Here is a 27048-nt window from a genome sequence, read left to right as displayed (position 1 = left end):
ATTTGTTCTTCACTGAAAAGGTCAGCACACAAGAGACCTCAGGAGCTTGAGTGATCCAAGGTGTCTGGAAATGTTTTGTTATCCTTCTTTGTGTAATTGAGACTGTGTGGGTGTTTTTATTCAGGGGGCAGTACTAGCAGCTGTGTCAAGCCACAAATTCAACTCCTTCTATGGTGACCCCCCTGAAGAGCTGCCAGACTTCTCTGAAGACCCCACCTCCTCAGGTATTTTAACAGAAAGTGGTTTTTTTACTGCAGTCAGCATGCCTTAAGTATATACTGACCAATGCACCACATATTTACTAATTTCTTGAGATTCCATAGAATTGAATAGTAAGTTAACATTTACATGTGAAAGAATAAATAATTTTCAGTCACAATGGCATTCACAGCTGGCAGAAAAGAAGGGAAAATCTTGACACAGTTTTAAGCTTCTACAGAAATTCTGTCTGTTTTGTTTTTTGTTTTTTTTAATTTTTCTTTTATGTACATTTAATTACAAACAGTGTTATAATTTCACATTTCTCTTTATATTACTTGAGTATAAAGGCTTATCGAAGTTTTGTTTTGAATTCTTAGGCAGGAGCAAAGCTCGAATACCTTACTAATAGATATTTATTTAAAAAAAAAAAAAAATTACGTACCAAAGTTTCCTGACCTCGTGTTTTAGAGAACAATATGATTAAGATATGTCCTGTTTAAAGCACACTGGAGAGTATTTCTGACCCCCAAATCTTCAGAGAGACACAATACATGCACTCACCCAGCATACCTCAAAGGGGAAGATAATACTTGTGCTGTGATGTAGGCCTTGGACAGGACAGTGACTTTACCCAAGCAATCCTTTTGTCCATAGCCCAGATTCAGAAATTTAAATAAACTGTCAGTCCCTAAACTAACACAGCCCTGTCTTAGTTACGTATCTTAATTTTGACATAACATTGCTCAAAATATTTGCAGTGCAAAAGTCTGGGTTGGTCTGTCTGATCTAAAATTAGGATTTAGGATAAATTTAAATGAACCTTTAAGAAAAACTAAGACCAAAAGGACTGTCTTTAATTTTTCTAAGCAACTTAGGAGTACTGGCAGAATATTTTAGCTATATACTGACTTTTCTAGACAACATTTCAGGAACTTAATTTGTGTTGATTTGCTGTGTGATAATTCTCTGTCCCAATATTATGGAAAATTATGTATTGACTGCATAAACTAATTATTTATTTCCTTCCATTTCATATAAGCAAGTAATTGTTATAAATTATTTCACTGTCATTATTGTAAGAATTATATGCCCCATAAAAATGGGGGCAACTTTTCTTGGTTGAAATTCTCCCATTTCACTTCTTGGAATCCCAAGTTCGAGCACTAAAATTAAAAGATTGCTTCATCCTTAGGTATGGACACTGTTCATAATTCCCATAGAAATGAATGAGAATCTCAGATCATTTATTGCAAAAGAGTCATCAAATCACTCATGGCTTAAGTTCAGCCAGACAGCTTTTGGGTACCTGTACTTGCAGTTAAGGTGCCACCTATTCTTTGAAGAAAGGATGAGTCGGTTTTACTTCACCTAGAACTACTTGCGGTGCCTTAATTTTTGTTTCCATCACTTCCCCCATTTCAGTGGTGAATGGCCACCAGCTTGACTGGCAGTGGCAACTTTCCTAATCTGGAAACAGCAGTTCTGCTTTCCAGTTTCAGTCTCACATCAACAGGACATGTGTCTTCCTCAGAGTGATGTAATTGCAGATATCACTATAAAGGAAAGTTCCAAGTTCTATTTTTTTCTGTTCAGAGAATACTTGAATCCAGTGCACACGTAAATTGTGCAGAATATCTCTGTTGGTTCCGTTGTTAACTTGTGGTCATCTCTGAAATAACTGACACAAAAGCTTGGGATTCTCAGGAAAACAAAGTTATTTTCCAACCTGACATTGTTGATCAGACTGATGGGGGATCACAGTGATCAGGAAACCATGCTAAGTTCTCATTTATGTTTCTCTGACCCAGTACTTTAGCTGATAAAATATTTAATATTGAACACTGAGCCTAGCAAGAAAAAACTCTACAACTCTTTCAGCTTCTGGAATTCCTAGTAATGGAAATCTATTTTGTTTCCTCTTCAGAAGTACACTAACGATATTTTCAAATATTTCCAGCTTGTAGGATGGGTCTTGTGATGATTCTAAACCAAACTAGTTTGAAGAAATTAAACATAAAACTCAAGAACTGCAGTAGAAACTTGATTATCTTAAGGTTATTTAAGTTTCCTTCCTAATATCTCATAATGTTATTCCAGACCATAAACTCTTAATGAAGAGCATTTAATATGTTAGATCTGGTTGCCAGTTATTCCTCACATAAAATTTCATGAAGCTTATAGCTGTAATTAAATGGCTTGTCAGAAACAGGCAAATACAGAACTCCTTCAGAGATAAATATACAGAAATATAGATGCTTATTAGGTTATGCAAATTACATTTCCTGTCTTCCAGGGCTTTCCAAACACAGAAGCAGAAAATTTCAGTTCTTTTTCCCCAGTTAATCTAGAGGTGTTCTTCCTCAAAGTTCAGTTTGGAAACCTGGGGTTGCTGGAACCTTGAAGCATCTTTGTGTCCTCCCAAAATATTATCCTGGTATAGGAAGGCACTGCAGGCAGCAAGTCAGATGACTTTTGTAGGTGCAGAATCACAAAGGATGTTCTTGTTAGAGAGTTTTCCAGTGATGGTCAGCAAATTGCATAGCTAAAGTAGATGGGAAAGAACAGAGATAAATTTCGTTAAAGGTCAGCCAGGTTTTTTTCTGTACACATCTTCCTTTCCTGTGCACAGTGTAACAACTCTTGGTTCCAACAGGCAGCAAATGTGTTGAATATTTTTAATATGCTGAAACAAACATAAATCAGAAGTTAGCAATCAGCAGCCCTGAAGGCTAAATCTGTCACAGGAGGAAAAGTGGCCCAGTAAGAAGTATTTGAAGTGGACCATGAAATACATAAGGTGCCAGGGAAGTTCAGTGTTTGCTCCCTGCTGCCCTTCCCCATCTGACTCCCTCCCCTTTCCTGCCCAGTGCCTGGCCCTTCTACCTCCTGATTGCACATTAGCTGTAGACAGGATTTCCTGTCCTGTCATATGCTGGCCACTTGTCCCCCAGCAGAGTGTACAGACATACAGTTTTCAAGTGTTTTCATAACAGTGCCTCAGGCTAAGGAATGAATGTCACAGTGTAAAGCTTTTCATTTTTCCTCCTTTTGCTTCTTGGGGTTTGACTTGAGAAGCTGAATTGAGGATGACTGTTTCATATGGAGTGTTAATTACATTCAAAATGGTTAACTTTTCAGATCAGCGCTTAGAAAAACGGATAAATTGAAAAGGGTTTTTGTAACTTTATGTTTCCAAAAGCTTTTTGTAGCCACATTTTCAGAACCAAGTCAGTGCTGGAGTTAAGCCAGTGGACAGTCCCTAGTCTTTGGAAAACTGCTTAACTGACTTTTAATTAAAGCAAACCTCACCTTTTGGTTAAAGGATGTTACTCTCTAATGTCTGCTGGAATTGCTCGGTCAGTGGCACACATTTCTGAACTGTGACTAAGAGGTTTCAGAACAGCTTTTTGCCACAGACAGTTCTGGATTCCTGTAAGGGATCCTTGAGCTGTCTTTTGGGGTAGCCTCAGAAGAACCTGAGTGGCCAAATGTGCTCGTGCACCTGTGCTGAGCAGTGCCCTGCTGCAGCACTTCCTGCATTCGTGGGACTGCTGAGCTCTGTGGTCACTCTGGAAGCACATGAAGGTAGAAGAAGAGTTTTGCACTGCACAAAGCAGCCACACTGAGACTCCTTCAATGCTCCTTTTCTCCAGCTGCAAGGCACAGATTCCACACAGCGTTGTCACAATGCTTTTTTGGTATTTTGTCTCAGGGTCGATGTGTGCAAATTGAAATTTTCACCCTGTTCTATTTTGTCAGACTCAATGCTGTTGTGTCGAACGAGAAGCTCCTAACAGCATGAGATCTTGATTTTTAAATTTGATAATAAAAATGGGGATAAAGTTAAATCTCTTAGTCTCTCAGAGTAAGGTCAAACATCATAGATAATGGACAAGTTGTAAGCTCACTGTTTTCAACATACATGGAAGTAGCTGAACTCACAATTTAGAATCGTTAGTTGTTTTATGTGATTTAGAATTCGTGAAATACTGTCAATACAAGCCCATATCTTAAAACCCATCAGTTTCATCAACATAAGTAAGGAGAAAAACTCTACTTTTGTTATGCAAAAACTACCACTGAATTTGGAAATGTTTTCAAAGGGTGTTGTGTAACATTTTAAAATACAAACGCTTGGGGAGGGAAAATCTATATCCACCTTATAATTGTTATTAATTCCTTTGCTAGTATTACAAGCACAGCTATCAGTTTTGAGTTTGTGTGTTTTCCAGTATTCCATTGTTAACTTTATGATTTTTCAGCTATTGAGTCTTTGCTCTGGTATGTTTAAATAAAAAATAAAAAGGGCATAAAGACACTGTTAATTAAAAGCAATAATGAAGAGGTTATATTTCTAACTGGTTCACATAACATTTCTCACTGAAGCTTCTGATTTCAATATAATGTTGCTAAATTTTGCTTACTAAGTACATTAATGTGGTGTTATACATCATTTGCAGTGTGTTGAATTATTTTATCATTTCACCTCTTCCAGCGTTTTTACTAAAAATCACTTTTTGTCCATGAGCTTTTTAAAATAGTTTAACCAATGTTGGGAAAAGTCTGGTATTAACAAATCCCTAGCACTGCATCCATGTGCTGCCTTCCCAATGCCAAGTGTTTGTTTCCCTCCCATCCCACTCTGCCAGTGCCATTTGCTTCACACATAGAAAAAAAAAAAACATATTAAAAACTGGGGGGGGATCCTTGTCACTTTGTTGAGACTATTTTGTGGCTAAATTAGTCTGCTAGGTTGCAGCTTGATAAATGGCTTGTTCTGAAATCTTCATACTGTTTGTTGTTTGTCCAAACGCTGCCTTCCTTCTAGGACTTCTAGCAGCAGAAAGTAGGTATCCCTTTGTTTTCCTTTAAGGCATATCAGTCAGCTATGGTGTTTTGTCTTTGCATGTTTTAAAAAAATCCGCTTTCTTTTGCTTCTCTTCGCGCTTCTCAGTTTTAATACTGCCTGTTCAAATAAAATTATATGGTATGGAGTAATTTTGTGGACAGTATAATATATAATCAACTGTATAATTAAGCAGAAGGATGATTTCCAGGGAATTCTGAAGATTCTAATTTAGAGGCAGTATTAAAATTACCTTGAATTAAATGAGTTTTGGGGTTTTTTCCCCCAATATTTCATATTTGCAACACAACTGAACTCAAACTTAATTTTCGTTGAATTAATAAAGTATACAATAGTTTGGTTTTGCATTTTCCTTCTGAAGCTGTTTTCATGGGCTAATGTTTTGGGTTTTTTTTTCTTCCTACCACCAAACATATACTGTAATATCAGTCAAATATTATATTCTTGCTCTGTGCTTGCATGAATTCTCCTGATTCTGCTGTGTTGATGTGATACCTGATCTATGCATATGCACTGTGGGTATGCATACACCTGATTTCAATAACTCTCCAATACGTGTCTCCTCAGTGAAGGAGTGTTGTTGGCATGTAGGGAGGAGGTTCTGCTGCAGGGCAGCTGCACGCTTGGTGAGAGACTGGGAGCACAAGCACTTCTAAAACCTTCAGACTATACTTGGCAGAGTAGAAGGTGTGAAATTTTAGAAACCACAGCCATTTCAAAAACAACTAATTCAGCATCTCCAACAATAAGCTATAGAAAGTGAGGGTTTCCTGCAGTATTTTAAGGCTTGTAGATGAGCAGCTCTGCTTCTGCCCTAGGTCAGGACATGTCAGCAGGACATTTGTCCCTGTCTCCATTTCTGATCAGTCATGGATTTTGTGGTTGTTGTTGTTTGGTTCATTCTTTTGATTTTACAGGTTGTGGGGGAAATTTTTCCTTGTCCTCCTGTTTCTCCATTTCAGAATGCCTGTCCAGTATCACAAGAGTGAAAGTACAGTGGATTTTTATACAAAAGTTTTGTGATAGTATTATTTTTAAACAGTTGTAGGGAATAGAAAAAACACCTCATATAGAGCCTGTGCCATGATTTTTGGGTTTTTGTCTGTGCATAGAGACTTTCCTTCTGCAAACTGACTGTAAGAGCGTGCTGCTGTCATGCTGGTCAGAAAGGGGTTTTAGACATTTTTGCAATGAGGAAGAAAGGATCTAAGGAAGGGATAGTGAAGGACATTCATCTGTTAAAATATTTATTTGTTTAGTTGCATGTGAGTGCACTTACTTGTAAACTACAGGTCTGGTCTGGAAAACAAGAGTTGTGCATAGTTCTTCACCAGCACACTCGGCTGGCTTCTGTCATATCTGTGGCTGGTTTTACAGTGAGGAGTAGCTGGGAAGAGAGTTAACAAACTGTGTGAAGGTGCCAGGTTTGGAGACAGGAGAAGGCTGGAGCCATGCCTACCCTCAGTGCCCCTGTGTGTGCAGGATAAAATTAAGCGTCAGTTCTCTCTCTTCAAAAATTAACCTCAGTTTCTTGCTGCCCTCTTTGTCCTCTCCCCCGCCACCTTCTCCCCCCCACATAGTTTTTTGTTTTCCGTACATAGTACTGTTGTCTACATTCCTTCTGCTGTTTGGGAACACTTAATCTCTTGTTTTCTTTTTTTTTTTTTCCCTTTATGTTTCTTTTTTTTTCTTTTGTTTTGTCTATTTCTCCGTTTTTCTCTCCTGCACCTATTTTCTTTAGGTTTTTTCTGACTTTTCCATGCCTTTCTCTCTTTTTTTTGTATTCCTTAGATTTTCTTACCTTCTTTAATGTAGTAGATCCCAATACCCTTCCATTGCACCAGCTGTCTTCATTTTGAATTTTTGTCAACTCCATGAACCTCCATCTTTCTAGTTCTCTTACTACATTCTTCCTGATTGTTTCATATATATATAGTGTATGTATATACATATATATTTATATTATCACTGCCTTATTTGCTTCCCAGTAGTTCACAGATCTGTGTGCATGTAGGAGCTTATTTGTAAGTTTATAGGGTGTCTAAACTTCATTGTTTTATTTCAGTCCAAGAAGGAAGAAGTCATGAAATGCTATATCAGCTCAAATTTGAGCAGGACAGAGCCTTTACTTACCTCACATTTTAATTACACTGCTGTGTATATGTCAAATATGTATTTCCCCTCTTATTTTTAAGCTATTGTAGTCGTATGTATACACCTGCTTTGGCTGTCATCTGTTCCTGCAGGGTCAGTTGCTCTGGAATACAGTGAACAGCAAAGAGCAACAAATTGCTGTGTGAGATCAGAGGCATCTCAACTCCAGTGATTTTTGCAGTTGTTATTTCAAGTGATGAGGAGCAGCTGCTGCTCAGCTGGTTTTCTCCAAATCTGAGAAGTTCCATCAGTTAAAATAGTGGAAAGGTCTGCACTTTATAGTAATGCCCATGCTTGTTTTTCCAGGAGATTGTATCCTGTGACTTCATTTTGTGATTGTAATAATTGATCTCTTTAAAACATAACAATTTCTGATGATTTTTCATCTTTCCTTGCTGGATGTACTACCCTCAGACTTCTCCACAAAGAAAGTAAAATGTAAATCCTGCCTTCTGGGATGCCTGTGCTTTAAGAGCCGGGATGGTTTTTTAATTTCATTTCCAGCAGCTGCCCATGAGAAGGCAGCCAAGAGATGAGGCTGAGAGAAATCAGATTCTGTTTATTGTAGATTGGCTGGCATCAGGACTGAACTGTGATATATAGAGAAATTGCCAATGACAGCAAAGCCTTGCTTAGTCATTTAAATACCACTGTAAAATCTTCGAGACAGTTACTTACCTAGTTACACAACACGAAGAATAGTTGAAAAGGCAGTGAAATAAAGGTCGTTTGTAAGAATGAACAGGATTAAAATCAGGGGCTGGTGTCATGAACTTCATTTCATGTGGTTTTACAAATTTAAGAGATTTAGATTTTTCCAATGTCTCTAATAAAAGCATGCTATTATTATAATGGTTATTAAAAGTTCTTCTGCAGAGTTATTTCCTGGCACAGTAGTTGCAGGAGACTGGCAAAAAGGTCACAGGTTTATCGTTTTGTGTTTAAACAATGTCAGGCTTCCCAAGTTCTGGGTTTTCATTACTCAGACGTGGGTTTATGACTGACCCAAGACTTAAATGAGCATTTGTAATCTTAAAGTAATCTAAAAGTGTTAAAAAATAAATCCAAGGGTTCTTTTGCCCTCTGCTAGAATGTGTTTGCAGTCAGGATGTAATCTGTGTTTTGTAGCAATGTCTGAGTCCCTTTACCTAAACAATTCATTTGGCCATACGCTGTTGCAGATCACATCACATGGAAAGATTTTGATTCCATTTACTAATTCCATTTACTGCTTATTGCATAACAGAGAGAACAAGTTACACCTGCCTGCTGTGCTGAGAAACCTCAAAAAAGCAAACTTTTGGGCTGTTTTTTACTGGGGGGACACAGGACTACTGCAGAATATGTAGGCTATTCTTGGAATAGTATTTAAAATTCTCTTTTTCTCTGTTCTGGGGAGAAGTAAGCAACTCCTCCCTACATTTAAAGTTCAGTTTCTCTAGTCAAGCCACCTGTTGCAGACTAGAACAGCTGGATGTTGTAGTAACAACACTATTTTACCAAAGCTTTGCCTGCTGCCAGCCCGATGAACCAGTGTCTGTAGCAGCTTCAGGTGCACTGTATGAGAGCTACAAAGACTCTGGAGACAGAATTCAACTGTAAAAGAGAGCTATTTCTGACTGGCCATCTCCAAAAATGAGGTAACAGAACCTGCACAGAATTCCTATGGTAACTTTTGACTGCACACTGTGTAAAGAGAAAATCCCAAGTTTCTGCCTCATAAAGCAAATACGTGTCTCTGATAAATAACAGATCTGCCTCAGTAGGCAGAAAAGTGCTCAATTCATCTCTGTCTCCTCAGAAGTAATTTGGTATCATCCTTGAGAAGTCATTCCACTAACTACAAAAGCATTTTATATACCAGTACTGGCTGCAGGAGGCTGTCATAAGCATTCTAATGTGGTTTTTCTTCTTTTTTATATATGACAGCCCACAGTTTTCAACTCTCCAGAGTTGGCAGTCCCCAGGAAACTCTGAATAGCTGCAGCCATCCTTTCTTAGGTATTCTCAGGGGAATACAAGAAAGACAGAGTTGTGTGCATGGCCCACTGCTCCTTTGGACACTGAGGTCATTTAGTGTGCATTTACAGGAGGATCCACAGAACCATGTTTGGTGTGGATTTTGTTACTGTTTCTGCAGAGAAGAGTCTTCTATTTATATCCCTGGAATTGCAGCCTTTCCTGTGCAATTGGATCTGGTTTTGTAGTAACATAAGGCGCAGAGTGAGATTCATCTCACCCAAAAGTCGGAGCTGTGAGCAGCATCTTCTGACAAAGTTTCCTTTATGGAGTCTTAAAAAACAAACAAACACAGCCAGTCGAGTTCATCAGCTTCCTGATTTTTCCTGCCTTACTAATATTTATGCACCATTCTAGTTTTCATGTTTCTAGATTCTGTCTGTAACTGCTACCAGACCATGAGAAGTCTGAGATTTTAGCTTGTATGACTGTAATAATTCGCTTAAGTCCTTCCTTTATCATCTGTTCTGAGGCTAAAATGGGTGCACTTGAAATGTTGAAAAGAAGTTAAATCCTAATTCAATAGGATATAAGCTTTAATTATAAATATTGAGTTCCTTTACACTTCCCTCAAAGGTTAGACATTTAGCTTGAACAGCAATCTTTTTAGAAACAGGTGTGCTGTAAAAGTTGATTTATTTTATTTTATGTAGGATCTCTTCCCTGAATTTAAAACTCTAAACTCTCCTGGAAGGAACTTCTCGACTTTTTTAACAGATTTCTGTCACAAAGAGAGTTCAGGTGTTCACAAAAATGCCTGTAAAATTGTTTTGTCACTTTTTTTAAGCACAAACATGCTGTCAGTATATTGCTGCTATGCCATTTTCTCATGCAGGTGCACATTATTTGTAAATAAGTGAGGAGCATGGCAGTATGACTAAGCATAGGATTGTAGGATAAAAAAAAAAAAAAAAAGTAAAACTGTCATTTGGGAGATTAACAAAGTCACTGTCAGAAAGGCCCATCAAATTTCTTAAAGACATTCATGGAAATTTTATTTTACAGCCTTCTATTCTATGTGACCAATGGACAGGAGAAAAACAAGACCAAATGATCAAACCCTGATTTTTTTTTTCAAATTCCCAAATATTCAAGAGGTTGTTGAGATGCAAATATTGAAAAATCATAACTTTCATTTCTGTTTCAAAGCCTGCAAAGTATTCCACAGAATAAATTTCCAAAATAAATAATACTGTCAAATAAAAAATGTGGTGGTCCAGAGCATTTGGTGTTTCATGATAACACAGCACTGCAGGCAGCTTTGAACACACTTCTTACTGGTTCCAGGTTTGGCTCAGGTTTTGGTGATTATGGACAACACTGAGCAGTATTAGGGACTCTTAAGATACCCAGGCCTCTGAAGTGAATCTTCTCTTGAGTTTTCCTTCAGTACTCCAAATGCACAGAAAGGGCTTTGAACCTGGAAAAAGCAGCTTTGCTTGAACATAAAATAATTCAAACTCCGAGCGTGAAAAGAGCAGAAATAAAAGAGAATTTTAACAAATTTTCTTCTGCCAACTAGATCCTGGAAAGTCAAGCACTTTCCTTCAGGCTTGGAGCTAAGTCCATAACTGATGTGAACATGGAAACAGTGCAGTCCCTTTTGGGTCCCTGGGTAGCTTTTTTCCCCTTGCCTTTGAGACTTAGCTGTGATCTCTCCATCCTCTTACCAGCAGATCCCCAGTCCTTACATTTTCTCAGGTGGCAGAGGGATGTGGATGGTTCCTTCCAGCTGAGCAGCTTTGTTCATTATCAAAGAGGAAGCAAATATTTCTCTTTTTCAGTGCACCCGACCTCATGCACAGCAACTACTAAAAGTCACGCCGTTTGTTTTAATTGCTGACAGCCACAGATTTTTAAAAGAATGTAAATAAGTACCATCAAATAGGTGTAAGTAGTCAGACACACTTGATGGGAGAGAACTAAAAAGTTTTACTGCTCCTGAGACATGAGTTGTGAGTGAGGGGGATATTGTGGTTCTCAGACCTTGTTGTACAGAGAACTGTGAAGAGAGTCCTAGGCTGAGGTTTGGACTAAATGTGATGCAAGAGTTTCTAGATTTGTAATTTATTTCTCCTTCTAAGCCATGAGGTTGTGAGTCTTGTGTAGTAGTTTTCGTGTATTTTGTTACGTTCGTTCCATGTTTTCGAGATTTTCAGAGAAATAAGTTAACTTCTTTCCTTGTGTGGTGAAGAGGCAGTTGGGTATATTGTTTATATTACATTCTGAAAATGCAGTACAGAAGGCTTTCAGTTAAGGAGAGCTAGTAAGAATTGTTCATGCAATAGAAGGTCGAATTTCAAGGATTGCAGCAATCTTTTAGATGTTATCTATCTTGTCAAAAAGACACGGGCAAACTTATAAGTAAACAGAATAAGCATATTGGTGAGAAATTAGTAAAACAGAGAATTTGGTATCCAGAATTAGGAATTTATTTATGAAAAAGCGTTCAGAAATTCATGCCAGACCACCAGCATTGTTGCAGACTCTCACTGGACATGCTGCTTTCTTAGCAGATGCTTTTAGCACAGTGGAAGAAGTGAGGACATGGTCCATGGGTGTTGCGATAAGCCAAAGCTGGCATTCTAGTACAGCACACAGGTGGCAACCACCACTGATACTCTGATTTTTAAACAAGTTGTTCCACACAGAACCACTATAGGCTGGTTCACTGTGGATTTGTGTTTCTTTGTCCTCTCCTGCTGAGAGTTCAGCTTTTCCTCGTGGACTTCCACCTTCCGCAGTGCCTCTTGTTTCCCCTTTTTGTCTCCATAGCTCTCTCCTCTCTCTCACCCCCATGCCATATAAAAATCATCCCCATCATGCTATGACCCAAAACAATGCCCTGGTGAAAAAGCAGCAAGTGTAATAGCTGGGAAGGAGATAACCAGGCAAGCAGAACAAACAGAAGAAAAACAGATTACAGCCTTCTTTGTCCCCCAGAGGATTTGGCAGTCAGGTGTTTCTCCCTCTTCCCTCCTTTATCCTGATGCTGATTTTAAAAATATTTGTGAAAGCATTGGTTCTTCCTGGTTCTATCGATGTTTCAGATTTGATTTTGAAATAATTCTTACTGATGTTTGAAAATTTTACAATATGTAATTTGAAATTATCTGGCAGTTCAAAAGGAGAAATGAAGGTTTGGGGTGGGAATGATGAGGACAGGCCAATAATCCAAGTTACTCCATAAGACATCGTTGGAAACAAGGCTAAAACAGAAGAAAGCTGAGCTTAATAAAATTAGGTTTTAACCACTCTCCCATTAAGCCATTTCTTATGTGTAATTATATTATCTGTGAGCACATTGGATATATATAAAATTTATTCTGTGAGTTTTCCTGTTAAAAGTCCAGCTTTTCTAAGCTCCTGTTCCGGTTGTACCAGATGAATTGAAAGTTTCCTTTTCCAAAGTTCAGTTTACCATGAACCTTTGCTTTATTGATTTTTTTATTCTCTTTTTTTTCCCCCTGTTGCCCCATAGGAGCAGTCTCACAGGTGCTGGACAGCCTGGAAGAAATTCATGCACTTACAGACTGCAGTGAAAAAGACTTAGATTTTCTTCACAGTGTTTTCCAGGATCAGCATCTTCACACGTTACTAGATGTAAGTTTTTTGTGACAAAATTTTGAATATGTTCTTATATCTGTTGTTCATTGGAATTTTTTTTTTTTTTTATCCTGAGCATACTACCTTTTTTTGTTTGATACCAAAATCAATTTCTTTAGTTGTAGAATACAAGAATCATCCACTACTTTATGCAAAAATACATTTTTAGGACTGTAATATAGAGTATTTTAAAATAGGTAAGTGATTAAGAGTTTGAGTTAATAGGTTTGCTTTAAAATAACTCATCAGACTAGCTTTTTTTCTTTTAATAAGGACCAGATTTTAGTTTTTATTTTAAACATGAATTGCAACTTTATAACTGTACATATTCTATTATTAATATTAAATGTACTAATCTTAGGCCAGTTCTGGGGATATTCTTACAAGTGTGAAATTTTTTGTGTAAAGCACCAAGGTACGCTCATTTCTCTTTTACACTTGGACACGGTGTGTGATCGGCTCAGTCATCTAAAATCTGTGTTGCTCTGTGGTTCTGGAGAGCTGTTTTAGTCCTTAAGGCAGCAGGGTCTTACTGAAGGGCCAAAACACTCATTGAACGACAAATTCAAAAGCACATCATGCTGTCAGTGACTTTGTATCTGCGCAGCACTGAGGTCTAAAATAAAAGTCAAAAAAAGCAGCAGAAAAAATACTTTCCCTGATGTTTTTCTCTGGCTTGTGTGGATACTTAATGTTGAAGACAGAGGACTTGCTTTTCAGACAGGACCAGCTTTTTCTAAAGCAATCTACACCTTGCACTGAGGAAAAAACTCAGGATGGAACCAAATGCAGGGAGGCACCTTGGCAAGTGCCGTGACACTGCGGTGGCAGATCTGCAGAACAAAGCAGCTGGCACTGAGGAGCCACTGCTGACAGCTCTCTGTGTTCTCAGGGCTTTTTCTTTATGCCACTTGTACTGCAGTCCTGTGACTGAGTAACCGCTGGTAGGTGAACAGCATCTTTTATTTTAATGTTGTTTGAGAGTAAATAATGCTCTGGTAACGCTGGTATGGTAAAAAATAAAGAATGGTGTGTGGGCATAGTGAGATTAATTTAAAAAATGCACTCCTGGATCAAACCAAAATGCTTGTGTGATCACATGGATGATGACCTATTTAGTACAATGTTTTAAATTGAACAGCTCAGTGAATATCACAGATCTAACAAGATGTGTGTGGTTTTTACCCAGTGAAAGAGCCACAGGAGTAGGAGTCATTCCAGCTGTCTGATCTGCAGGTAGATGATTATGTTTGCAGAGTCTTGAGGGAGTTTCTGCAAAACTGTTTCTGCTCTGGTTCCTCTGTGCAGCTTTGCAGGAGCACAAGCTGAATGTAAACAGTGCCACAGGTCTTTTGCTGTCCAAACCCTTTAAAATGTAGTGAATGATTTGTACACTTGTTAGAGTTTGATCAGTCACTTGAATTCTGTTCATTCCTGAAGTTTAAGGGATTCCAGTCCCCACATCCAATCTGGAAGTGGCCCCAGCTGCTGGGTTCTGAGCTGGCAACACAAAAGCTGCTGGCAGAGCTTCCCCACAGCACAGCTGCCCCTGGGACTGGAGCATCCAGAGACAGGGAGTTGGCTGCTGAGTGATAATGGCATTGCTCTGGCACAGCACTGCAGTTCTAATCTTTGTTCTCTGATAACTGTTTATGCATTTTACACCAACAGTCATTGGATTAAATTATATGAAGTGCACAGGAGGAAGGGAACAGGAGCTCGTGACTTTCCTGAATTGCATCTCCAACAAGTCATCTTTGCAATTTGCATTAAAACATGGATCTTTTTTTCCCAATTTAAGTTCATCTAGCTTGTGTCCCAGATGCTTGAATTACTTTTTATAAGGCATGCTGCAGTATAGAAAGGCCATCAGTTAATATGAACAAGAAATAAAAAATGTGGAGGGGAGTAGAATAACATGAGTGTAGTAAGAACCAAAACACTTGTGTCACTCATGCAGAAAGGTTTTAGATATTTATTAACCATTTGATGTTATCATATAACTTCAGGGGCTTTGGTAAACCACATGGCCTTAGTTTCAGTATTTTTCTGGGTAACAGGTCTGCCAGACATTAACTCATGCTTCTGCAATGCTTTTGCTTTTTTCTGCTCTTAACAGTACCAGTCTGGTTCCTAGTACTTCATTCATGGCCTCTTAATGGTCTGTTGTAGCTTTTCAAATAATAAAAACCAGCAGTGAATTCACACAATTTTCACATTCTTCATCAGTCATTCTCATAAACAGAAAGGGGTGCATTTGATTAGACCTTAGAAAGATATCTGTGAGAACAAAATGCCATCAAAAAGCATTTTTGTTTTAATAGGCTGTGTGGAAAGGAGATGATAGAATCTTCCCAAAGATGTTTTGATTAGAAAAATAATAAATAAAATTCTGAAAGAGTGCAGTGTCCTGGAATACATATTTTAAAGCCTGAAGTAAGTTACAGCAAGTTACATTATTTGAAAGGGTATCTTTTTCATGTCAGTAACTTGAATGTGGGAGATTGGTTTCTGGTTTTGTATCAATACTATTCCAGTTACTTACTCAGACTTCTGAAAAAAAAAATCACCAGTTGTACTTGGATGAAGTTCTGTCAGGGAAACTGTTTATTGCTCTCAGAGTATTTGGGGTTACTGAAGCCACCAGACCAAGTAACCTATAAACCATTACATCCCACTAAATAGGAATTTTCTATTCTGTTGCAAAGTTGTGGCTGTCACTTGGCATTAAACTGCTGTTCCTCTTCTGTGGCCATTTTCCACTGTTAAATTTGTTCTTATGTTCCTACTCTTTCTCAAGAGTTACCCTTATTTTTAGATGAAGCACATGATGGTAGATCATGCCTGCTGCTGAAATATCTTATTTTGCTTCTGAAATAACTTTTTCTGAAGGCCAAGAAAAAAAAGGACAATCATTTTGTTAAGGGTGCAACTTACCAATGTGTTAGGGTTTTTTCAGATCACAAAACAGAAATCTTCTTTCTCAGTAATTCATTAACTTGGGTGCTATGAGGACAGGCACCTCTGAAGGCCACCGAAGGCATCATCCCACTGATTGTTTTTAATTGATTAATTTCTTTAGATAACTGTCTTCTAAGATTCTCTTCCAATTTACTTGATGGCCAGAGGTGTTCAAAACAAGAGGGGGAAAAGTGCCAACTACTTAGAAAGTAGTTTATATTCACTCTCAGGCAAATCCTGCAGTACAGAAGCATATTCTGGTGTGGGTTTATTGAATAGTTTCATTGTGTGTTTTTTTCATTGTTTTACAGAATCCTATTATTTATGTTGAGTGGAGTTTTTCCTGCACTGCTGTTATTAAAAACTTAATTGTGTTTACTTCAGAGAGTAAAGAAAAGGCCCTTCTAGAAACAAGCATATAGAAATATTCACTGCCTAAAAAAAATTATTGTTAAATGATTTTTTTTTTTTTTTTTTTTTTTTTTTTTTTTTTTTTTTTTTTTTTTGAGTAAAAGAGTAACTATGGTTTTGACAGATTTTTCTTTTTTCTTGCTTCTGTTAAATGTGTGATGATCAAAATTTTGGTGAATCCTGTAGGACATTTCTCTGTGTCACTTAGAAATGTCTGGGTTTATGACTATATAAAGCTTTATAGACTGTTTCATTCCAGAATCCAATTTAGATGATAAAGAATGCAGTACAGTATATAAATAACTTTATGGAAAAACAGAGTTAAAATTAAGTAGTGAAAGCAGTTTTTTATTACTATAGACAGATTTTTAGAAGCCTTATCAAATGCTTGAATTAAATTCTTTTTTATTGGCTTTCATGAAAGGCATCCTGTCCTGTGTCAGCAGTACTGATAAAGAAGTTGGAAAGAAATGTGAAGAGGTTGCTAATTTTGGAGGTCTTGACAAAAGATTTTACCTCAATGATTATTTATTTTGCAAAGTATCGTGGGCTTCAAGGCTGTGCTTAGTGGGGAAGAGTTTTACACGTGTTTCATCTCTCTCAGTTCATCACAGGAGTTTTGTAAACCCAGGAGCTGCTGTTTGGTGCAGCTGCCTGCACTGGAGGAGATAAGAGAAATCATTCTGTTGAGGGGAGTGCTCTGATCACCTCTGCAGGGCCCTGGCTGGGCTGATTCTGAATTTCCAAGTGAGATTTTCACCCAGCAGGAGAACAATATCAGCTTTTGTGTGACGGGGGCCTCTCTGCTGGCTTTGTCTGCATCTGTCTGGCCCAGGGCAGAGATAGTTCTTCTCTAGGCTGATGTCTTTTGGCTGGTAACTTGAAAACTTTATGTTATTTTCATAGATGGAATCCTTGAGGTAAGTGTTGTTATTTATGTGATAGAAATGTTACAAGCTTTCAAGAAAGTTAGTTCTATTTTTAGTGGCTTAGCACATTACACACGTGTAGTTTTAGCTAAATGAGGTTAAATAAATTTTGCTCTGGCCGTTCGTGTCCTATCTATGTGTGCAGACACTTCTTTCTTTTTGGAGTTTAATTTATATTCACAGTGCATATATTTAAGGCATACTGATTTCTCAGAAGAATCTCACTTCTGTGCCTGTTATCCTTTGTTGCTCATGGCAGTGTTTCACAGGAACCTGCATCTGTGCACACTTCAGAATTTCTTTAGGATTTCTTTTGAGCTCTGTCATCCAAACGGATTTGGTCCTGAAGTCCAGACTTTTAAGGAAACATATTTTCTCTTTTGCTAGAATGAATGTTGTTGGAGCCTCAGTTTAGCTTCTTACATGGTTGGCTGAAGCTTTCTGCTGGGTTTATTTTGGTTTGTTCTGTTTACCCTCCCAGTCTGGATCTTGGCACAGTAAATTTGAATGTCCTTTGTAAAAGTTGCAGTTATTCAGCAGTGTCCAGGCATGGCTGATACTGTAGTCCTCTAACAGTTTTTTAAACTTTCCATGCATTTATCCCTGATCTGCTCTTTTTTGAGCAAAGTGTATTATTTTAACAGTTTTAATGTATACTTGAGAATTTAAAAAAACAGGGGGGGGGAAGCAAAAAAAAATTTTGATTTTTCTCTTCAGGATGCTTTCATTTCCTTTTTTCTTTTATTTTAAATCATTGACAGAATGGTGGAATATCTATCATATGATGTAGAAAATAAAATAAAACCAGCAGATATGTATAAAAAACTTAAATACTTTCCTAGATTGTCCAGTTTTGTTGTGTTTTGATTTGAATGATAATGACTTTCTATGTGAATCACATAGTGTGGTTCAAGGTTTTTTTGGATGCACATTGGTCCTTGCCCTCTTGAATACTGATTTTGTTAGCACTTATAGGGGAAACGTGTTTTAGTGAAACCTGAATGCTTCTCTTTTGTGAAAACAGATCACAAAGCGTTGCTTAAAATCCCTCAGAAGATGTTATGCTTAAGTGAAATAATACTTTATCATTTTTAAAACACATCGTTTTCATATTTTTAATAGTCCCTTATTTCATGTAAGACAAAATTTTTCACGTAAGACAAAAAGATATTTCACCTAAGACAAAAACACATGGAAAATATTTGTTAAAAATAAAACCAGAAGAAACTATGTTGGCAGGAAGGCACCTTGCTATTTGGGGACTCAAATCTGGCTTTTATCCCGGTGCAGAGGCAGCGTGCTCAGCCCCAGGGAGTGGGAGGGACTGTCCCACACTGCAGTGGGAACTCCTTTCCCAAGCAGTGGAGATGGAACAATGACCCAGCTTTAGGGAGAACTAGGAAGAATTCCTTCAGCAGGTGGGCTGGATCATCACCACCAGAGCAGTGCTTTTGTTCTCTCACAGGTAACTTCTCTGGAAGCTCTGTCTGAAAGAACACAGAAAGCAGAGGCTATCCTGGAATTCCTTCTGCATTGTCTCATAACCATTCTCTAAAATGCTTTCCGTTTTCGTCTTCCATCATCCCTTTGCATTTCATTTCCTCTGCTGCTGGGATAGGTGGATCGCTTTGCCACTCAGCATCATCTCATTGTTTTCTTGTTCTTCCTGTTCCTCTGCCTTACGAATTAAAGGGGGGTTTTATTTCATATTTAGTCTTCAGAGCAGCGTTGTTGCGCATTTTTGTAATACGTAATAGTGATAAGTGAGTGGGTCTCTTAAACCCAAGGTTAATACAAATATGAGCCAATAGTGACTTTTATATTAATTGAGAGTAATTTTTGAGAAATTTATGTTTCCACCACTTCCCAACAATGCAAAGTTCTGGCTCAGTTTTCATGACGCTGTGGGAGTTACTTTGTTGTGCTTAACCTGTTTTGTTTTTAACTAATATTCTGTCATTTTGAGTGTTTATAAGCTTGATACTAATGTGGTGAATCCTCAAGTGAAATTCAGCTTGATAATGTACTTTAAATGGGAATTTTAGTAGTTAGCCCATTCTTCTTGGCCTGATGTCATCTCCCCTGTGTAAAAGGTGTGTCATTGTGTCTGTGTGCACCAACATCTCTTACTCTAAAATCCACAGACTTCTTTTTTTAATGTGGAACTAAACTTTCCTGCTATTTCAGTGTATTTTTAAGTTATTGGGCCCTGATACATGGAAGAACAGTAGCATTGTATTCCTGACACTTGTGGAACATTTAATTAACTTCAATGTTATTGTCTTGGGATAAATAGGATCAATTTCATATTTTACTATCTACATTTTCTTCACTCCTTCTTGCCTTGTGTGTAGTTCAAGTTCCTTTTTAACCATAAGGGCTACATGTTCTGTTTGGGGCTTTTTCCTTATAAACCTACAGATTCTTAAATTTATTATTTCTCCAAGAGCTTGGGAGCTTGAGAAATGACAGAAATAAAATGCTGCAGCACCTGTGCCACAAATCTTTATTAATGCTTCAGCTTTCTGAGTGCTGGGAGTTCAACTTTGGAGTGATACTTCAGTGTGCACCTAGTTTACATTCAAAAACCCAAAGGCAATGTACAAACAGCCCAGTGAGCTCTGCTCCTGTGTCTGAATTCTTCCAGTCCTTCAGGTATTTGGCTGGGACATGTTGAGTGTTCCAGGTGCTGGTGATCTCATTGTAGTGTGTTTTTATTCTCAGAGGATCCTTGTAGAAAATGTATGTGAATAGGGAGAAACAAAAATAGTTGTTAATTCCAGCACCTCTTGGTGCAAGGTGTGCTCCGTGTCCCAAAGCAGGGGAGGAGCTGTGTTCTTGTTAGTTACAGTGGATTTCACGAGTTTTATGGGTTCTGTATCCCCCTGGAATGAGGTTCACGGTCATTAGCATTTTCTCTTCAGGGTTGTGATCCAACCCTGATGAGGAACTTTGGCCAACAGGATTGGGAATTCAGCCCATTTGGGACTAACCTGACTCTGTTAGTTCCTGTTCTTGGTTATTAGTCCTTATTGGAAGGTGGGGGAAAAGACAGAAGCAAAGGGTTTTCTGGGGGCTGTAGCAAGGTGTTGTCCATGGAACAAACCTCTTTATAAAGCCCTTCTCCATTGAGGGAGTAGTTTTTTCAGGTGCTTATCAAATCATTTAGGTTGGAAAAGATCCTTAAGGTCATCAAGTCCAGCTGTAAACCCAGCACTGCCCAGTCCACCACTTCACCAGGCAGCCAGTTCCAGTGCTTGATGACCCTTTTGGTGAAATTTTTCCCTAATATCTCATCTAAAACCTTCCTTGCACAAGTTAAAGCTATTTGCTTTTGACCTACCCTTTATTACTTGGGAGAGGTCAACCCCCAGCTTGCTACTCATTTGAGTGACTTGTAAAGAGTGCTAAGTTCTCCTCTGAGCCTCCTTTTCTCTAGACTAAACACCCCAAGTTCTCTTCTCTCCCTATTTAGACTTCTGCTCCAGACCCTTTACCAGTGCCTTTATCTAAACTCCCTCCAGCGCCTCAATGTCTTTTATATTTCCTTTTATCTCATCATTGTGTCATCTCTAAAAAGCGCTTTGCCTTGGTCTTGTTAAGATCAACTTCAATTATATCTGATGCAGTAAAAAAGAAAAAAAAAGTGACTCTGTTATTGAAATAATGGGATTTTTGTGTCCTTAAAGTCACTAATATGTTAGAGTACCTTGGGAAATAATGTTCTAAGCCCAAGTTTTTCCCAGCACTATTACTGGTACCCTCCAGAGTGAGAATGTTTTGCTTTTTTTAAAATGGGACCTTCGAATTTTGTTGTATTGGCTTTCCAACTGCTGTGCTGGTTTTGTTGGTGCTGCCATGTGCAAAGCAGTACCTTTATCTCATCCTCGTTTGGCATATTTAATCTTTGCAAAAGATGTTAAAACATTTGCAGTGTGAACAGAATAAAGTCTGGTTTCGTCTGTGTACTGTCTGGCATGTCTTTAACATCTGCTATCCCTTGTGGAGAACTGCAGCTTCTACAGTCAATGAGATTTTTATGATGAGGATTAATACGAGTTTTCCTCCAAACAGACAAATTACTAGGTTGGAGTCCTACTTTGTAAGGAAGTAAAATGCTGTCAGACACCAGAGTTTGGGTTCATCATACATTAATGAGGCATTTAGGGACACCTGAAATTAAATAGAAGAAAATCATGTCTGCTGTGATTTTGAGGAGTAACATAACCTTCATTCTCTGTACTTCTGTGAGACAACTTGAAATAAATAAATAAAAATCTTCTTGGTAACTGGAACAAATCCAGAGGCACAATTCAAAAAGTCAGTTGTGGAGGAAGAAATGCACACACCCTGGCATTTATTCTGTACAAATGTAGTCCTTTCCTTGGCTCTTTTGCCTCTGAAGTGTTAAGGCTTTGATTTTACAGAGTAAGTGCATAGCACTTGATAAACTCTGCTATAAAGGAGTATGTTCTACAACAGAGTTAAAATTTATTTGTAGCTCGTATGCTGAAGGTAGAAACTTCACCCCTTGCAAAGAAATAGAATGTACAAGTCACATAGTGCTAAAATATCTGTGGGGTCTGAACCAATGTAATCATAAATGTGCCCTTGAATCTGTTTTTCACTGTATCAGTGTGTGGAGCTGCAGAGATTTGTGTCGTCTTTGTTTCAGAGTGAACTTTGTGTGATTTCCCCACAGTTCATGACTGCCTGCAGTTTTGCTACAGCGTTGTAACCTTTTGAGAGAATTTAAACTTGGATATATTTTCACTTTTGAAGGTTTTGATCAAAAGGTAAACAACAGATATACCAACTCTTAGCTGCGTAACAAGATGAAAAACCTTTTCAGTCTTTTTTACCTGAACCTTCTGGTTCCCCTCACGTTTCCAAGCATACAAAATATACCAATGGAAGACATACATTATAAAATATTGACTGGTAATGTCTAATGCCACTGGGAATCTCTCTCTGTTGCTGACACAGGTGAAGGGCTGTGTGCTTTTCTCACAGCTCTCAGGTCACCAGATTGCCGCTGGCAGACCCTGTGATGGCAGTGAAGAGGATTTCTTTCTGGGATCCTTTTTACCCTTTGGATCACTACAAAGGCAATACATGCACTGTCCTTTAGCTGTGGCTGGGGATTTGTTTTCCTTCTCAAAGGAGCCTACAATCATTTCAGGGTTCCACCTTGGCTGAAGAGATACCAGATCTCTCACCTGTCATTTAATTTATGCTCATCCTCAGTAAAATAAACCTTCATCATTCGTGTTTTACTAAGGTTCTGTTCTGACAGCTCAGTAGGATCACGTCTGACAGGCAGTCTGTTGTCATGTGTAACACACTGAAGGGTCAGGAATTTTAATCTATCAGTTCTTGAAACAGATCAGCTCATGTATCTCCTTCTCCCACAGCAAGACCATTCTCCCACACCTGACCCCTAGGAAACAGGTGTTAGCTTCTGTGTGCCCCAGAAATGTGGTCATTAACAACCTGTTAATATGTATTAAACCTTCTCCAGTTGGCATTCAGCTTCCCTGTGTGTCAGGATTTCAGGGTTTGTGCCGTGAAGTTTGTCATTCTCACTCTCTAGAACACACTTGTTTGCCAGTCACCTGCAATGGGAACTGAACTAATGCACAGAGAAAAGTGGTTTTGCCCAGTTGAGTTTCTCTCCTCTGTTCTCACCTCCAAAAGTTACATTTCAGTTTAAAAGAAGTGAAGAAGCCCAGATGGGGAATGATCCAGAAAAAAAAAGAAAAAGTAGCTTTGAGTAAAAGCTGAAATTGCATAGGGCTGACTGAGTTTAGCTGGCATTATTTTCTCTTACATGTAGTAGGTAAAGGTGTAAGAAAATCTGGGTTTATGTTTATTTCTGATACAGGTAGCACCAAGTGTAACTCTGTTCTAAAAGACACATTATGAATACATAAGAATATAGATGACTTCTAAAAACAAGGTACGGTTGGCCTGCTTTTTGCAGATAGAAGTTCCTCTAAAAATTTGAAGAGTATGTATTTCTGTCATGTGAATGATCAAACTTAAAATTGAAATTCAGGGTCCAATTGCTATTGCAGCATTTTTTACTGGGAAGATGATTCATATGTTGCTTGAATGTGAATATGCACAGAGGAATTGAGTATTTCAAATCTGCATAAGCCTTGTCAGGGTTACTGAAAGGCTGAGTGCTTCCAGTAAGAAGCTGCAGCGTTGGCAGCTGCCAGTTTTGGGGCATGACAGAAGCAAACACTTGTTTGTTCAGACAGAACTATTGTTCTGCTTCAGACTGTCTTCTGTGAACACTCCATCAAGGAATCTTGATTTTAGCTGATAAACTGCTTCCTGAGCCCTTTCGTTGAATTAGTTTTATTTGCACTGCTCAGCATTTCACTGGGTGAGGAACTGGAATGCAAATGTTGATTATGATGCTCCTTCTTCAGGGAGTGTATAACAAAACAAGATTAGAAGCTGTGGAGGGCTGTAACCTATAATGCTCTAGCAAGCACAGGACAGAGTCTGAAAGGTGCTTTGGACTTTGATACAGGATGGAACTGTAACATATTCTGTGGAACTATGCTGGGAAGCAAATTTTAGGTCTCTGATGCTACTAAAGTGGTGAAAATTAACTTCATGCACAGTTCTTTACAGTGGAGAACAGAGGGTTTGAAAAAGTAAACTGTCCTTAAACAAAGTTGAAGACCTCTGCTGTGACCTTAACTACTCTGTTTTCCAGTAGGAGTTATTAGCTTCAGGGATGTGTTTCCTTGAGAGCTTACAATCCCAGGGAAAGAGGCACCCATGGGAACATTATAATATTTTGCATGGAAAAGGAGATATGAAACAGAACTGGCAGAAGAAAGAAAGAAGTGATCTAGCATTTACCTAATTGACCCTTTCATTTTAGCCATTCTTTGATACTGCTGCTGGTGAGTATTACTCAGTGAGTCATGAATTTCTTTCAGTCTCTGGGCACATGAAACCTCTGGGGTGGATGGAAAACCAGGACAGGGAGCAGTGGGAGGTAACAGAGCAAAAACCCTCTTTGTTAGTAAATGCTGCTGTGCAAGGGGCAGCACCTCCAGAAGAGGATTTTTTTGATGGTGCAAAAACCTAAAAGTGATGAGAAGCAGCCCTCTAATATCACTATATTGAATATGGTTAAACTGCTCAGAAAGTTCATTATTTAAGATCATATCATAATGATTATTTTTATATGTTTCAAAGTGAGGGTTTAATATTTGAGATTGGCAACTGGATCCCCACAAAATGTTTGTTTGTATTGAATGATCAGGGGGCTTTATGCTGTAGCAGTTCCATAGCTCTTGTTTTAAGAAGCTTCTCATTTACCTCACAGAAGCTCTGAGGTTTGGGTAGATAAGATACTTACTGATTTCACCGTGTGATCTGATCTTTATTACATTCAGGATCAGACCAGGCAGTGAGGCTGAATTTCTGCTACTTGTGACATATCTGAACTTTTCAGTGTGACGTTGAATGGGGGCTGCGTTGGGACAGTATTCTGACTCCTCTTACAGGAAATGGTTAAAAAGGAATTTCTGCACATCTGAAAAACTAGTCAGAAGAGAAGAGTTTGTTGTTTTGTCTCGCCTGCCTGGTTGTGTTCTAGGCTTTGGGCTTTCTGCTTTAAGTATCAGAAGATACAAGCTCCCTTTGTACAGGCAGAAGACAAAAAGTCTCAACGCTGCAAAAGCTGGTCAACTGATAGCAGCTCAAGTTGTGGGTATTCTCTTCATAGCTTTTGTGTTCTAGCATGCAAAATTTAAATCAAAATGTATGTTTTTGATAAGCAGTACTATTCTGTTTATTAGCTATAATGTTCGATGTATGTTTGTTATATCAAGTTTTGTTAATACATCAGTTGGGATTGTTAATCTTGTCTAGAGCAAGCGCTCAATTTCAATTTTCTTTCTAGGAAATGCAAAATAACTGATGCTGAGGGATGCAAAGTATTCAAAAGTCTGGAAATGCCAAAAGTTACATATATGCGGCATTTAACTTTTTTATTATTATTATTATTATTAGAATTTTTCCATTTATATGTTTACACTTATTGCTTAGTGAAACTGTTGGAGGTTGGGTTCCTGGGCTGAAGGTCAGGGTTATCTGCTGGGAAGTAAAGATTTCCCAGCAAAAAGAAAGCCCATGATTAGGGCACACATTTTGTCCTGCTCTAAGTCTGTTGGTATTGTGTAGAAAAGCTTTCTGTAGAGGACAGTGAAGAAAGAGCTGGTTCATTCTTCTCCCCAAGAGACCACCTTGGTCCCTGTAGCACTTGGATTTGCAGGGCTGCTGGAAGGTGACAGCATTGCGAACACGATGGGTTTCTGTGGTTGAAATGTTGTAGCTGACTGCACAAAGTACCACAGGGAGCATACAGAGCCTGGCTGTACGTGTAATTAATGTTCACTTCAGTCTGTGAGCTGTGCAAACAGGTTTCATTCCAAGTTTTCTTACACACTTTGTAAAACACTCATGTAAAGGTGTATGAGATTCTTATGTCCAAGGGAGCAAATGTTCTTTTTAATGTGTCTGAATGAAATGCCTCTACATTCAAATGCTTTCATAAATTAATTATGTAAGCTGTAAATTCCTTAATTCCTAATTTGCTTTTGCTACAGCTAGTATTAAAGTGCAAAAATATTGAAAAGTATTGCAAAACCTTTTTTTTTTTTTTTTTTTTTTCAAATATTACAAAGGAGGCAGGATTGCTTCACCAGTTCTGGTGCATTAATGCACATTATAACCTCTGCTCCTCTTTCCTCGGGTAAAAAAAAACCTCCAGGAACTAACTTGAGTTAGAGTATCATTTCCAAATGAAGATATCTCCTCGTGCTAGTGAATCTAGCAAATCCACATCCTTTCTCTGGGTGAGGCCATGTCCCAGCTCCACAGTGAATAGATCCCTTGCCTTGGGTAATATATCATCCTTAAACCTTAATGCAAATATGAAGGGTTTTCTTTCAAGTGCTGTCAGAGTTCCTCCTAAGAGTTTGGTGCCTTCAAAGCAAACCTCAGTAAGCAGAAGTCCTAGAAGATGAAATTTAAGTGCCATGCCTCAGCATGAAGGCGCTGTGGAAAAATAAATGCACCCGTGTTTAGTCTGAACTTTGCCTAGATTTTTTTTTTTCTAAACATTCTTTGAGGAAGTCTGCTCCCTAATTTTCTTTTTGCCTCCTTCCTAATCTCAGAAGATAACTCTCCCACATCAGTGGGGAAAAAGTGGTTTCTGTAAACTGCTGGTTGTTTTGGGTCACAGTAATGAGGGAGATCAGCAACTTCAGCCACTTAGCTTTTCAACCATTGCTTGAGAGAAATGTAAGAATAAAGCAATTAATAAATTCTCAGTATTATTAAATTTTATATTTTACTATTACTGATTATTATATTAATAGAGTAATTAATTTAAAATATTTTCAAGGTAACTTTTCTTAAAAAAAAGGAGAATCCTAAGGAGGAGAAAAGATGCAATAATATTCATGGTGGGTAGTGTGCATTTTCTGCTGTGCTTTGGTCAGTGCTCAGTGCAGTCTCTTAACAGGCATAGAAGGTTGGTACTTTGTAACTTGGGAGTTCAGGTAGATTTTGTTATATTTATTTAAGAAAAGGTAAAACAAATAAGTGTGTACACAAATAAAATATCTCCTTAACTACAAGCTAGCAGAAAGATTTTCTCTCAAAGCTTTCAACAGTGCTCAAGGCTGCTTAAACTGTGGAGTTCAGTGGTATTTTGGCAGCACAAGGTGAAGTTGTTGCATTGGAAGAAACTGATTTAGCTTGACTTTTCTACTTTTCTTTCCCCAAAAGAGTGATGTAACTGTCCTGCAGGGAATGTTTTTTGGAAGTGACGCTGTTTGCTGGTTTTGTGCTTATTTGTGTATG

General features: G+C 38.2%; 1 protein-coding gene across 10 annotated transcripts in view; it reads left to right on the top strand.

The window, feature by feature from the left end:
• CASK (calcium/calmodulin dependent serine protein kinase) overlaps window positions 1-27048 on the top strand; it is a 190759-nt gene that overhangs the window by 124678 nt on the left and 39033 nt on the right. For 4 of the 10 annotated variants that reach the window (XM_040056685.2, XM_040056683.2, XM_040056681.2 and 1 more), the window contains exons 10-12: window positions 125-224; window positions 5030-5047; window positions 12723-12844. In XM_040056685.2, the coding sequence (XP_039912619.1) occupies window positions 125-224; window positions 5030-5047; window positions 12723-12844 (240 nt within the window). Of the gene's footprint in view, window positions 1-124; window positions 225-5029; window positions 5048-12722; window positions 12845-16901; window positions 17140-18483; window positions 18614-23871; window positions 24075-27048 lie in introns of those variants that run through there. The other 6 variants (XM_040056686.2, XM_040056682.2, XM_040056691.2 and 3 more) reach the window with 4 other exon arrangements.

Source organism: Hirundo rustica, chromosome 2, assembly GCF_015227805.2.
Source record: "Hirundo rustica isolate bHirRus1 chromosome 2, bHirRus1.pri.v3, whole genome shotgun sequence".
Classification (NCBI taxonomy): domain Eukaryota; kingdom Metazoa; phylum Chordata; class Aves; order Passeriformes; family Hirundinidae; genus Hirundo; species Hirundo rustica.
The sequence above is the reverse complement of the archived record's forward strand: the minus strand, read 5'-3'. Positions and strand labels throughout refer to the sequence as shown.